The 13,477-nt window shown below is 54.8% G+C and overlaps 1 protein-coding gene across 1 annotated transcript in view; it reads right to left on the bottom strand.

Annotated features, from left to right (window-relative positions):
• Positions 1-1,613: 1,613 nt before the first annotated feature.
• ARAP1 (ArfGAP with RhoGAP domain, ankyrin repeat and PH domain 1) overlaps positions 1,614-13,477 on the bottom strand; it is a 62,280-nt gene continuing 50,416 nt past the window's right edge. The window contains exons 19-35 of the mRNA XM_049780250.1: positions 13,260-13,455; positions 13,099-13,150; positions 12,847-13,010; positions 12,494-12,706; positions 12,062-12,167; positions 11,645-11,792; positions 11,467-11,553; positions 11,308-11,376; positions 10,930-11,047; positions 9,111-9,224; positions 8,862-9,007; positions 8,226-8,258; positions 4,847-4,929; positions 4,202-4,252; positions 4,035-4,098; positions 2,236-2,385; positions 1,614-2,137 (exon numbers count right to left, since the gene is read on the bottom strand). Coding sequence (XP_049636207.1) covers positions 2,120-2,137; positions 2,236-2,385; positions 4,035-4,098; positions 4,202-4,252; positions 4,847-4,929; positions 8,226-8,258; positions 8,862-9,007; positions 9,111-9,224; positions 10,930-11,047; positions 11,308-11,376; positions 11,467-11,553; positions 11,645-11,792; positions 12,062-12,167; positions 12,494-12,706; positions 12,847-13,010; positions 13,099-13,150; positions 13,260-13,455 — 1,812 coding nt within the window. The 3' untranslated portion in view covers positions 1,614-2,119. The remainder of the gene's footprint in view (positions 2,138-2,235; positions 2,386-4,034; positions 4,099-4,201; positions 4,253-4,846; positions 4,930-8,225; positions 8,259-8,861; positions 9,008-9,110; positions 9,225-10,929; positions 11,048-11,307; positions 11,377-11,466; positions 11,554-11,644; positions 11,793-12,061; positions 12,168-12,493; positions 12,707-12,846; positions 13,011-13,098; positions 13,151-13,259; positions 13,456-13,477) is intronic.

Genomic DNA, 13,477 nt, shown 5'->3' with positions numbered 1-13,477 from the left:
CTGAACACTTTGCAGGAAAGGCAGGAAGGGGAGGGAGACAGGCACAACAGCCCCCTCTCCCCACTTCTCTCCAGTCTCCTGTTTTCCCCAGACTCAGAACTGTCATCACCCATGCCCGCAAAGCTTAGAATAGACACAGGTCTGCTGGGCCTCACCCAGACCCAACCCAACCTCAGACTATAGGTAAACAAGGGGTCCTATTTCTAGGAATCTGAGACAAAAAGCAGAGTGCCCGAACGCATCCACCCAACACCTCTGTTTGCACCAATATTCACCAAGGTGGAAGCTGTGAGGATTCCTTCTAGGCTGGTCCCTAACCTGGGAGACCCATTGGGTCACTTATAAAAAGAACAGCCAGGGTTGGTGTAGAAGGGAGGCGAGTAGAGTGCTGAAGTAGATCTTAACTCGATCTAGAAGAGCTGTATGACATTAGACAAGTTGCCTCCTGTCTCCAAACTCATCTGTCTGCCAGAAAAGAGCACAGAACACAGGTACGAGCCCACAGTAGAGCTCCTCTTGGCATCCAGAGCATATCCCTACACTGTGCTGCCTTCCAGGAAATCAAGAACCAGCCTTTGGGGAACAGGCAGAGGCAGGGCCAGGTCCTGCCCCACCTTCAACAGAGAAGTGCCCTGGCCAGCATCCATGTTGAATTGTCCGAGGCTACCCCCTTGTGGCCCAATGCAGTCACTGCAGCCAATCCCGAGCTGGGAGCTCAGCTGGGAGCTGGGAGAAGACCAGCTGAAACTCTCCACTGGGACAGCAGTGAGGAGCATGGGGGTGTGGGGAGGCCTGATCCAACCTCCTCCCTTCTCTCAGAAGTCAGATCTGGAAAAGAATTCCACCCCTAGGACTTGGCCATGCACCCTGTCCTGACTGCTGGTGAGATGGTTGGCATGACCCAGGGCAGCCCATTCATGCTGGACAAGGTCAGGAAACTTGGGGGTTCTCAGGGAGATAGCACAAAGGTTTGATGCTCAGGCTTTACAGGCAGGAAGCCCATCTTCAATACTGGGTACCACTGGACCCCAAGTTGCATCAGGACACCCAAGCTCTGCACTGGTGTAGACCCTGAGCAGGGCCATGCATGACATAATCTCCTTTCTGCTCTCCCCAAAAGAGCCATGGGACACTCTGGGGGCTAAAACCAGCCAGGAACCCTGCAGAGGCAGGAAGGAGGGGCCTGGAGTCCAGCACTAGCCCCTGTGCACCCAGCCCCGCCCTCCTAGAACCCAAGGTTGGGTGACCTGCCCTCTGCCCACCCCCAGACCTGCCTGCAGGTCTCTGATGAGGTCTACAAAGATACTCTAGGCAGAGGTGGGAATGTGGAACTTGGCCCTTTCCAGAAGCCCAGCTCTGAGCAGCTTACTTTCACTCCAGGCGGGAGCAGACCCTTTCCGCTTCTATTGGCCATGGAACTAAGTGACCAAGCATTGGGCTCTGATAAATTGTGGAGGCAGGTTGGGGCCACCTTTCCCACACTGGTCCCGCTCCACCTTCCGACAGAATAGTGCCCTGCCCAGCACATAGGAGGGTTAGGGCATGTTTCCCCACACTCAGGCCTGTCTCCTCAGGCTACCTGAAACCCCTCCCAATCATAGGCCTCAGCGGCACAGGGTAAAATATACAGATATATTTATATTATCAAAAGGTCCCCAAGTATGACAGGGGTAATGGGCAACCTGGCCCTTTCCAGCCAATTCAGACCAAAAGGGATGGCTGATGTCCCCGTCCAGTTTCTTGTCCTGGAGAAAACTTGCCCACAAGCCCCCATCCCCATTGAATGTCCTTTTACAACATCTTTGTGAGGTTCTGGAGAAGGGGGAAGGGGTGCCATGGGCTCCCTTCCAGCGGGGCCCCGGGGCCTCAGGCCTCTTAGATGGGAGTCCTCCAGCCTGTGACCTATGCCCCCAGCCCCACTCTTGGGGAGGAGGGCCAAGCTGGACAGAGCAGGTGGAAGGCTCCTCCCCAGAGAGGCTCAGCTGTCCCCACCTGGCCTGGGATTTCCAGCTGCCATCAGGACACAGGTGTGGGGCGCTGCAGATCTTCACCAGCCTGTGATACAACAGGGTGGCAGAACCAGAGCTTGACCATGACTGAGTCCAGCTCCGGCTCTTGCTCAGGCGTTGTGGAGGAGCTGTGGGAGGGAACAGAGCACAGAAGGGCCCCAAGAGGTGAGTCAGGCTGACGATGATCTCCAGTTGCGCCCTAGTTCATCCTCTGGGAGCCACATACCGAGAGGGGGTCTGTGGTGAAGGCGGCCACGCTTCGGCGCATCTCGTTCTCGCTGCCACGCAAAGGTATCAGTGACACACTGCCCAGACGAACTTCAGGCACTGCCCGGGACACTCGTGAGGGCTCCGAGGGCCATACCTGGCCTTTGTGCTGGGGGTTGAGGGGAGAAGAGAGGTGCTGGGGCTTAGGCTGGGCTGCCACTGGCTCAGATGCTTGGCTCCAGACCCAACCCACTTCCCAGAAATGCCTGTGACTCTGCCGGGTAGTGACACCCCAGCTTTGAAGCCTGTGCCAGGAGAAGCATCTCTGTGGACATGTCCAGGTCCCTAGCAAAGCTCTGACAATCACGTAATTCAAGCCTCCTCCTCAGCTCTTAGTACTCTACTGCAGCAGCAAGGTAGCACTTGAGGGTGCAGCAGGATGTAGTGGGACCAAGTCTGGACCCAGCAGCACCACGGATAATACTGGGTGCCACAAGACATCCCTGGCTCTAACACTGAGTTGACAGGTGGCCCAAGCATCCTGACCCTGAACATTGCTGCTTTGGGAAGGCCTTCCCAGAAAACTGATCTTTGGGAACCAGTCTGCACCTCCTCTCCCTGGGAAGCAAAGAAAACCCAGGATCTACCCATTTTCCTCTAGGACTTGATGACCAGGAGGGGAAGCTCCGGGTCAAAAGGACAAACTACTAGGGCCAGGAGCCCCTGATACCCAGCAACACTGGCAGAGAACCATATAGCACTGAGCCAGATGGAACTCCCAAAACAAAAGACAAGTGGGTTTTTTCAGTGTTTTTGTTTGTTTGTTTGTTTGTTTGTTTTGATATATGGGCCACACTCAGCAGTGCTCAGGGGGATTGTTCCTGGAGGTGCTCAGGTAACATAAGGGATGCTGGGGATCCAACCTGGGTTGGCTATATGCAAGGCAAATGTATTATCACTCTGGCCCCAAACCAAATAGAAAAAAGTTTAAGAACTGAGGGGAGGGCACTAAGACTATTCCGTCTACTGATTCCTTAAGCATTTCGGAGCTCCCTTAACAGGCTATTTTGGGTGTGACCTGCAGCAGGACAACATGGTGGTCTTCAGTGCTGGCTTCTGCTAGGTGAACACCAGCCACCACCTCTCACCTCACCTCACCTCACCTCACCTGGCCTCCAGCTCAGCCCTCAGTCCACCCTCCTGGCACACTGCTTGACTGAGAAACAACCTCTCAGACTCACCCTGCACATCCCACTTCCTTGCTTACATTCTTCCTTCACACTACACATAAAATCAAGTTCAGTTCCTTTGAACTGAACAACCTTCAAGACCCATTGGGGCTCTGCTGCATCACTTTCCGGTGCCAGCTTCTGGCACTTGCACTTCATCCCTTCCACAATCCCCACCTCTCCCCCCACCCCCCAATTTGACAACTGGCATTTCTCTGCATATACCATACCCTCTGTGGGCTTCATTTCTGCCTTGCTAAGTGCTTCCTTCTCCCCAGAGATCCTACTTTCAGGACACCCTCTCCTAAGCCTTCCTCTTGCACCTCTATCTGCCACACCAACCACATGGAGGCTGTTTGTTGAGGGCAGGGGTTAGCATCTGTCTCTAGGTTGCCCATCCCAGGGTGGGCCAGACCAGTGAAGGAATAAAGCAACTCTAAAGTTCCTGGAAGTTAGAGCTGGTATAGTGGGTAGGGCATTGCATGTGCCCCATCTGAGTTCGATTCTGGCATTTCCTATGGTCCTCCAACAACAGCCCCATCTCCTAACAGGCCCCATACCTCCATCCTTCCCTGCCTGCACCCAGTACCTGCACGAAGAGGAAGGTAGCGAACCACTCCCGGAGCTCCATCTGGGTCTCGCAGCACAGGTACCTGTGAGTGGTGGGGCACAGCTCTGGGCACTGTCAAGGGCTTGCATGGGGCTGCCCTGCCCAATCCCAGCCTAGCGCCTCTCCAAGGCTAGTTCTTTGCTCACCATTGCTGCTTCTCATGCTTCTCCGTCTCATGCACCACTGTGAAGCCCCAACTGCAGGGAAAAAGGGGAGTATCCGGATTCATCTGGGGTCACACAGCCTGGGCACCCAGGACAGAGAGGCATGCCCTGACCACACCTCTTCAGGCCTTTCAGGACCTAGGATCCTCCACATACTCCCTCTCACCCCCCACTGCCCCCAGACCAAGCCTGCTCAGTTCCAAGGGAGGCATGGCTTTATGGGTTTATGAGGAATAAATCTGGCAACTGTAATGAATTGTGACAAGAGGGAAAGCTAGTTCATGGGAGCCCTGGGTTCTACCTGCAGTGTCGAAGCAGTGAGAGTGACAGTATGAAGGGACACTGCAGTGAGGTCGCCTCCTCGGGGCAGCCTCTCCGCTTCACTTCCCAGAAGGCACATGTGGCACCACTGGGGAGGCAAACCACCCAGACCTTTCCTGGATGTGGGGTTCGAGGCTACAAGGCCCCAGTAGTGACTGGGCTGAGTGCAGGCCGGCAGTTCCCAGGACAGAGACGGCATGTGTAGCTATACTATGAGGATCTCTAAACTCAGCCTGCTAAGCTCACAGCCCCTGGCCGTGCCTTCCCTCTGAGCACTGAGCCTACAACCCCCTGCAGACCCCTCACCAGGTGGGAGGTCGAAGCTTCTTCTTCACCCCCAGGTAGACTCTGAGGCTCCTGACAGGCCATTCCTTCTCAGGCCGGTGACTCTGGTGGGTGGAGAGGGCAGGGCAAGCCATAGATAAGTTCATGCCAGAGTGGATCCTGAGGCCTCCTCCCAACCCTTAACCCCTTGTGGGGCATCTCCTCCAAGAAACCCTCCTGGTCAGCCCTCCCTGCGCATCATCCAGCCCCAGGGAGGTTCCAGCTTCTGTGCAGCAGAGTCAGACAGTCAACCCGGAGCTGTGGACCCAGACAGGAAGATGGCCCGTGGCCTGAGCCAGCCAGTTCCATTTGGAAGCTGACCTGGATCCCAGTCTGGTGGTCCCGCCCTAGGCCCTCCTGGGCTCAGAGTTGACTGTGTGACTGGAGACCGCTTGGCCAGCAAGTCCTCCCTGAGCTGCCCCAGGGGAAGGCAAAGGGTCAAGCTGAAGCGGGACAGCAGTCAGGAGGCCAAAGGCCAAGTTTCCGAGACCGTGTCCAAGTGGGGGCTCCAGATCACCTAGCGGATGAGTCTGGGTGATAAGGAGCAGGTTGGCTCACAGGCAGGGCCCAGGACCAATGAGGCCCAGGTCCAGCTCCTAAATCTCCTCCTGCTCTGGGAGCCACTTGCTTGCCACCCTGTCCCCACCAGGCACCCATGGTGCCAAGGTGAGGAGCAGGGGAGCGGGGACTCACTTACAACCAAAACTGGGGGCCAAAGACTGAGCCATCCCCATCCTGTTCCCATAGCTGCTCCCAGCTACCTCCAGGCATGGCTCCTCGGTAGGCACAAAAAGGGTAGGGAGGGGAGGGTTGGGGTTTGGGGGGCTTCCTATGAGGCTGTGAAAGAAGCTGTAGGGGCCAGAGTGACAGCACAGCAGGGAGGACACTTGCCTTGCACGTGGCTCACCTAGATTCAATCCCTGATATCCTATAAGGTCCCTCAGCCCACCAGGAATGATCCCTGAGCAGAGTCAGGAGCCAGGAGTAAGCCTTGAGTACTGCCCCACCACACACATGAAAAAAAGAATAAAAGAAAAGAAAGTCTCCAGGGAACGAGGGAACCCAGGAGACTTTGGTGCAGTCAGGGATGTGGTTTAGAAATATTTACTCATCCTTAATAACTAAGGCCCTAACTGGGGGCATTGGGGATGGTGATACTCTATGTCTCCTACACAGATGCCTGCCCAGGCAATGGGCATGTGCCCAAGAGGGTTGGGAAAAAAGTAGGTTATAGGCACGAGGTGGGCAGAGGAGGAAAAATGTATGGAAATATAATATTTGGAGAAGCCAGGCCACAGCATAGGAGAAGTCAGGAAGCAGGAAGGGAAGAACAGACAACTGGACCAGGCTAATCTACAAGGACAGAAAGGTCACACCAGGGTATGGCTGGAGAAAGCTGGGGGTGGCAGGGGCAGGGACATTAATTCTCCCAGAGCCTGAGGATGCAGCAGGCTGGGCACTAGTGAGAGCCAGGAGCAAAGTGAATACAGAGTTGATGAAGCAGGCCCAAGGTTGAGATAGGAAGGAAGGTTCCAGAAAGAGAAGGGAGAGAACCACAGAGATGGGAGGAAACAAGCCGCAGGAGTAGCTCCGTGGGAAATTGACACAGTCCTCAGGTCTCATTTCCTGAGGCTCAAGGGATGAACATGCGGCAGCACAGGCAGGGAGAAGATCGCCACAAGGGCTGGGGCCACAGGTGACCAGTGAGACCTCTGGCTCCAAAGTGTGATCTCTCACCAAACAGCTTAGATTCCTGGCATCTCTGAGGTCTGAGGTCATGGTAAGGAAAATTCACCCCTGATATCCAAAGACCTCTGCTGGGACCAACTCCTAGAAGGTGCTTTCCTAGGGATCTGAAGGTGGGGACAGCCAACCCAGGACAGAGGAGCACTGACAGAGGGAGAAGCCCAGGAATGATGGTGTGACTATGGAGTGGGGGAGGAAGCAGCATTCCCCACAACTGGGTAGGCCACCACATTAACAGAGGTATAGCATGTAGAGAAAAGAAGAGGAGGGTATTGCTCTGGCTGATCTGCTCCACCTCTCCTTGCCCAAGCAGCCTGAGAAATCCAGATATTGTTAGTTGATGAAACAGCAGTAGGGTCTCAGGCTAGACTCCTGGGAAGACACAGCTCTCTTTCCTTCTTTTTTTTTTAGGAAGGAAGGAAGAAGGGAGGGAGGGAGAGAGGAAGGAAGGAAGGAAGGAAGGAAGGAGGGAAGGAAGGAAGGAGGGAAAGAAAGGAGAGAGGGAAGGTAGAGGAAGGGAGGGAGGGAGGGAAGAAAGGCAAGAAGGATGAAAAAGAGGAAGGTTAAGAAAGAGAAAGGAAGAGAGGGAGGGAGGAAAAGAGGAAAGAAGAAAGGCAGAAAAGAAGAATGAAAAAGAGGAAGGATGGGAAAGAGGAAGGAAGGTAGGAAGGAAGGAAAGCAGGAAGAGGGGAAGGAGGGAGGAAGAAGGAGGAGAGGGTGAGGGAAGGAGGGAGGGAGAGAGGGAAAAGGGAGTGGGGAGGGAAAGGAGAGAGAGCAGCTCTTTCCTTCTTAAGGAGCCTGTGCTACTGGGCTCAGGATCTCAAGGAGACGGACTTTTAGCTGAACCTGAGCCCTTGCTTCTAGAAGCCCAACCTTCTTCTGGCAAAGCAGGGCCCAAAGAGGAGCTCTTGAGCATCCTCTCCAGGATGGAGTTGCAAATAAGAGCAGCCCCTGTGAGGAGATAGAAGGACAGCTGCTGTGGGTTGGGAGTATGCCCTGGGCCTCTAGTCCCATAGGGCAGAAAGGTCAGGGCTGTGACAAGGGCACTCCCAAGGACTATCTCTCTGCAGGACTAAGAGGAGTGCAACCCCCTAGAGCAGCAATGGCGAACCTATAGCACGCATGCCAGCTGTGGCATGCGAAAGCCTTTCAGCTGGCACGCGGAAAGGTCTGCAATTAATAAATTTATAAAATTTATAAAGAGTTTTTAGATACTAAAATCTTGTTATTAAGGTTTAATTGACATACTGGCACTTTGAGGAAATTCTTTGGTTTTGTGCAGCAGTTTGGGCACTCGGGCTCAAAAAGGTTAGCCATCACTGCGAGGATGTTCTGAACTCAGACTCATGTCCCCCTGCTGGCCAAATTCCACAAACCATCTGTAGAGACCCTGGGGACATCTCCAAAGGGGAATCCGACAAAGTTGGGGGGAAAAGAGGCAGTTCAGATACCGGACTGAGAAAGAAGGGGCAGGAGAGCAGACCTGGATGCCAACTGACAAGCAGTTAGGGAGTCATGCCTGGGACTGTGGGATGCTAGCCCTGCCTGTCCCCACCAGGCTCGCTTGGCCCCCAGGTGGTGTAAGGCAGCTGGCAGGAGGCCTGCGGCTACTCACGGTGTCAGGGACCCCGCTCCACGGCCTCTGGCTCTGTTTGATAGAGGGTTGGGGTTACAGAGGAAGGTGGCATGGCACACACAGTCATGTGCATGGGGGTCCATGTGTGCAGGTATGGGGCAGGACGGAGTCTTTGTGGGGACACCAGACACCTGGTCAGAGTGGGAGAATGGGGAGGGACATGACCTGGGAAGGAACAAGGCCCATGTGGCACAGAGAGTGATGAGGGGACAGCTCCAGGGAGCAAGATGTCATGGGGCTCAGCACACAGCAGTAGCCACCAAGCCACCACAGGGGGAAATAAAGGTCCAAACTCTCCCATCACTCAGCCATCACCAGACCAGACCCTGTGAAGGCGAGGGCACCCTATTATAGCTTAAGGGACCTTCATGCAGGGGTGAGGTCATCCCACTATAGTCCAGGGATCCATGTGCAGAGTCAGGTCACATATTATAGTCCAGGAAACCATGTGCAGGAGGGAGGTCACCCATTTATAGCCCAAGAGATCCATGTGCAGGTGTTAGGTTACCTCATTACAGCCCAATGACCCATGCACAGGGCTATAGGCACACACTACAACCCTGCAGACCCTTGTGTGTAAGACCTTGACTCAGGGGCAGGACACAGGTCACTCACCCGGATCTCCTTATAGAGCCGAAGGCAGCTGCTATTGAGGATAAAGTAGCGGTCATGGAAGCCACCTGAGGGCAGGCCGAGGCCCAGGAGGCTTCTGTCTTCACGAAACTTCATCATGCCATGCTTGCTATCTCCCACGTGGCTGGCTGGGGGAGGAATGGGTGAGCATGAACCACATGTCTGTGGCACCAGAAGGCACTCCCAGAATGCAGGAAACCCACAGCCTGTAGGACGCTGGAGAGCACCTACCCAGGTACAGAAGAATGGCCTCCATGGACTGGTACTTCTTCACCACCAGGTAGCTCTCGGTGCCCAGCCCGTGCAGGATGGGCAGTACCTTCTCTGCAAAGTGCAGGGGCCGCTCTGGGGAGAGGTCACAAAGCTGTCACTAGGGCTCAGGGATATAACACCCATCTAAAACACCCAGCCCAGATGTTCTCTAGCCAGAGAAACAAAGGGCTCAGGGATATAACACCCGTCTAAAACACCCAGCCCAGATGTTCTATAGCCAGAGAAACAAAGGCTGCTGCTCCCTCTCACCCTCCCGTACTACTCAGCTTCCAGCATCTTCCCTGGTACCACGCTGGCCCAGGACTCATCTGACTGAACACCAGGGCTTCCCAGTGACCTCCCATCTGTGATCCCTTGTTAACCCCTTTGCAAACTCCCCTATGTCCCCCCCCCCCCCTCTTTAATGGCTTTGCTCTGCTATGAGGCCCTGAGAGGCAACCTTTATCTGTCTCCAGCCTCAGCACTGGCACAATGCAAGCTCCCTGTAAGATTTGTGTCCTGGCCATTGCAGTGTTCTGGCTCTGAGAGTTGCTTGTCCTCATGTCCTAGAAGCACTTCTCTACCTCTTTCACCAGGTAAACTCAGCATTGCCCTTCTGTTACCTCCCAGCTTAGGGATTCCAAAGATGGAGGCACTATGCATTTTTGGATGGGGGGGGGCAGGTAGTGATGTTGGGCCATACTCAAGAGTGCTCAGGGCTCTATGTTCGAGGCTCTGTGTTCAGGGCTAATCTCTGGCTTTATATTTAGGTCACTCCTGGTGGCTCCAGGGAATGAACTGGGAACATTAGTTTGCAAGGCCAATACACCAGTACCTTAAGCCTGAATTGTCTGTCCTCTGGCCCATGGAGACCCTGTTCTCAGCTCTGCTGGCACCAAGACCTCTTTCCACATCAGCTAATGCATTACACAGCAGTTGGGCACTCAGAAGTGTGATCACAGGATTAATGTGTCTGTGCCACAGTAGATGACTCTCCAGGGGAGAGATCTGTGTCTGCTGCTGCAGCCCAGGCCCTGGCTCTAGTGAGTACTAAACAATAATGTCCACATAATGGCCATCAAGACTTCCCTTGGGCCTGAATTGCCTTTATCACCCCCTTCACCCTTGCCATCACAAATGCCTTTGGAGGCAGGAATATGGCTCAGTGGCAGAGGAGTTTCTTTGCCTTTGTTGTTGTTGTTCTCTTTCATTTGTTTTTGGGTCACAATGGGCTGTATTTAGGGTTTACTCGTGGCTCTGTGGTACAGGATTGTTTCTAGCAGTGCTCAGGTTTGGAAGATCAGGGATCAAACTAGGATTAGCTGTGTGCCAGGAAAGCAGCCCCTACTATCTTTTAACACCGCACTATCTCTCTGGTCCCAGAGCACTTGCATGAGAGAGGCCTCAGCTTCTAGGCTCAGCACCACAAACCCACAAACACAAAACCAAATTACTACCCTTACATACACTTACTTGCACAGCCATTTCTCCCATAGCCATCCCCCACCCCATATACACACACAACCCATCACCCCCAGAGCAATCCCACAGGCAAATTCAGTTTCACCATCTTACCATCCATTAGGACAACAAAGAAGGCATGGTCACACCATCTGCCTCTTTACTGTCCCTCTGTCATGCCAGCCATCCCCCTGCCTCCAACACAGTAATGTCCCATGAGTTCACAGTGTGACACCAATGGATGTGGACTCTCTACTAGGTAGGGCACGCACATTGGGCCACAGACCTGTGGAGAAGAGGTGGCACCACACCCCATGCCACCTGGGGGCTCACCCACCTGTCTCCTCCCTCTCATTGACCTCGAAGCAGACCCAATAGTCCTTCTCCCTGACGCACACATTCCTGCGATCCAGGAGCTCCAGTGCGAGCTCCTCAGCAGTCATGGATGCAGGGATCTGTGAAAAGTGGAGGGAAGGGAAGATGTGGACCCTCTTTAGAAGCTCTGCCCAGCCATAGACTCCCTGTGTGAGTCAGGACCTGAACATCCCCCACTCCTGCAGGATCCCTGGACTTGCATGTCTCCTAAGAGACCCTGATGGTGCTGGGTCAAGGAAGTGAGAGGCCTGGTCCAAGTGCCAGACCAGATAGAGGTCCCACATTGGGGCTCCATCCAGAAGTCATAAGGGTTAGGGCAGGCCCACTTCTCCCGGCCCACCTTGATGTGCTGTTCTGCCTCTGCCTTCTTCTCCTCCAGGTACACAGTGCAGATAAAGTCACCGGCATGCTGTGAACAATCAAGGCCCCAGTGAAGATCTAAGAGTAGCTGAAGAAGGCCAGGCTGCCATGAGTCCCCACCCAGGGCCCTGTCTTTCACCTGGGTCCCACTAGCAGTGCCAGCCACACGCATCTTCACAATGGCAGTGACTTCCTCCCGCTGCTTCCTCAGCTCCTCCTCGTCCACCTGTGCAAAGGGGAGGGGCAGAAATGGATGGTCACTTAACAGAGCTCCATTCTGTCCCGCTGGACAGCAAGCCCGCTGGAGGGGGACTCACACTGAACACCACCACGTAGTGGCCAATGAGGTCTTCCACCACATGGCCAGCCTTGGAGTCCTGCCCATCAGTCTGGAAGAGTGTGGGCCCGAACACGATGGCCAGGTTGTGTGTGTTCATCTGGTTCGTGTCTGAGAAGCACTGGACACTAGTTGGGGAGGAGGAAAACATGGAGTGAGGCATCAGCCCAGAAAGGCCCCACCTGCACCCCCAGTTCCTGAGCAGCCAACGCTTAGTGTGAAGCCAGAAGTCCCTAGTGCAGGGTGAGGGAAACCAAAGTTAAGGGGATGAGAGGACAAGGTGGGAGATGATGGATCCAGGACCAGAGTTCAGTTCCCAGGCCCACTTGGGTCCTGGAGCAGGGCTCTATGTTGGGCTAGAAGCAGGCACTTTCTCAGGCCACCCTCAGGGCCTCACCAGTACAGGTGGCTGATAAGGGCTTTCACTGTGGCCCGGTTGACTGGAGGCAGACATGCCAGGAGCTCTCGGTACCTGGAGATCTTGTCCTCTTCCTCCTCAATCTCTGGGTGGGGAAACAGCAAGTCAGGAAGTATCTCTACTCTGGGGTCCTGTCGCATCTCCAGGCTGTTTTGCCACACCTCCTAGGAGGTGGCATTCTCTGTCCCTCCTCAGTATCAAACTAAGCCTGGCACTTCTCAAGGGGAAGAAACTCCCTGTCCCCTGGCTCAGTCTGATGCCAAGGGGAGAAAGAGAGGGCAATGTGGCCGATGTGTTAGGGAATGTCCAAGTGTATGAGGGTGAGGGGCAGAAACACAGACCAAGATAGACAAGGTTTGGGGTAGGGTGGGGGTTAGTGGTCCTCAGAGTGGAGCCCAGTTTAGGGCCTACCTGAGGCTGCCAGCCAGGATAGGCGCTGTGCTCGAGTGAAGAGTCCATCAGGCAGGTCCCGCAGGAAGCGTTTGAGTGCAGAGGATACATCGTCCACGTGCTGCTCTCCCTCCTTGAGGCGTACGGACCGAGCGTCCTGCCGCAAGCTTTCCAGCAGCCGCTGAGTCTTCGAGGTCTGGCCACACTTGCGGTAGATGCCCTCAGAGGTTAGGCCTAGAGAGGCACGAGGCTAAGATGGCGGGTCCAACCAGGGGTGCCCAGATATTGGTCATGGGGTGGGACCCTGCAGCTATTTTCAGCTAGTGGGAAGCTGAGGCTTGTGTCCAAAAGACAGTGAGTGGGGCAGGACTCACCACACTGAGTGATGTAGTCCACACAGCGATACACGATCACTGGGATATCAGACTCTCCCAGCTGCTGCTCCGACAGCGTGTCCCCTGAGCTGGCCGCTGCTTTCTGGATGGCTCCCAGCCAACCCATGAAGTCCAGCCGCCGTTCTCCCTGGATATAAAGTGTCCTGCACAGAGGGGGTAATCAATTACTTGGGGTGATGGGCACTACTTGTGAACCACCTCCCACACACACCCTAGGCAAGCAAGACTTACCTCCTTCGTTCCACCAGCACCAAAACCTGGTTCTCAGCATCCCCTTGGATGGCTGTGAAAAGGCCAGTGGAGATGACGTCTAGATCTGGCTCATGATCTCCAACCTGCTCCCTCCTAAGGGTCACCAATGCCCCCACCCCAAGACACACAAGAACACGCACAGAGCTCCTGCAGTTTCCGAAGTTGCAATGGCTCCTCACAAGGTCCCTCTGGGAAGACGACGTGGAGCTCGGAGCCAGCCAGGGAGAACCAGCCTTCCTGGGCCCACTGTAGGCTCAGGCCGGCTTTATAGGGGAGACGCCCAAGCCGCTCAAAGTCCCGGGCCAGCAGATCCTCAGCCAGGGGAGGCACGAATGCCTGGGAGGAGGCCAAAGAAGGA

This window comes from Suncus etruscus, chromosome 9 (genome assembly GCF_024139225.1).
Source record: "Suncus etruscus isolate mSunEtr1 chromosome 9, mSunEtr1.pri.cur, whole genome shotgun sequence".
Lineage (NCBI taxonomy): Eukaryota > Metazoa > Chordata > Mammalia > Eulipotyphla > Soricidae > Suncus > Suncus etruscus.
The sequence above is the reverse complement of the archived record's forward strand: the minus strand, read 5'-3'. Positions and strand labels throughout refer to the sequence as shown.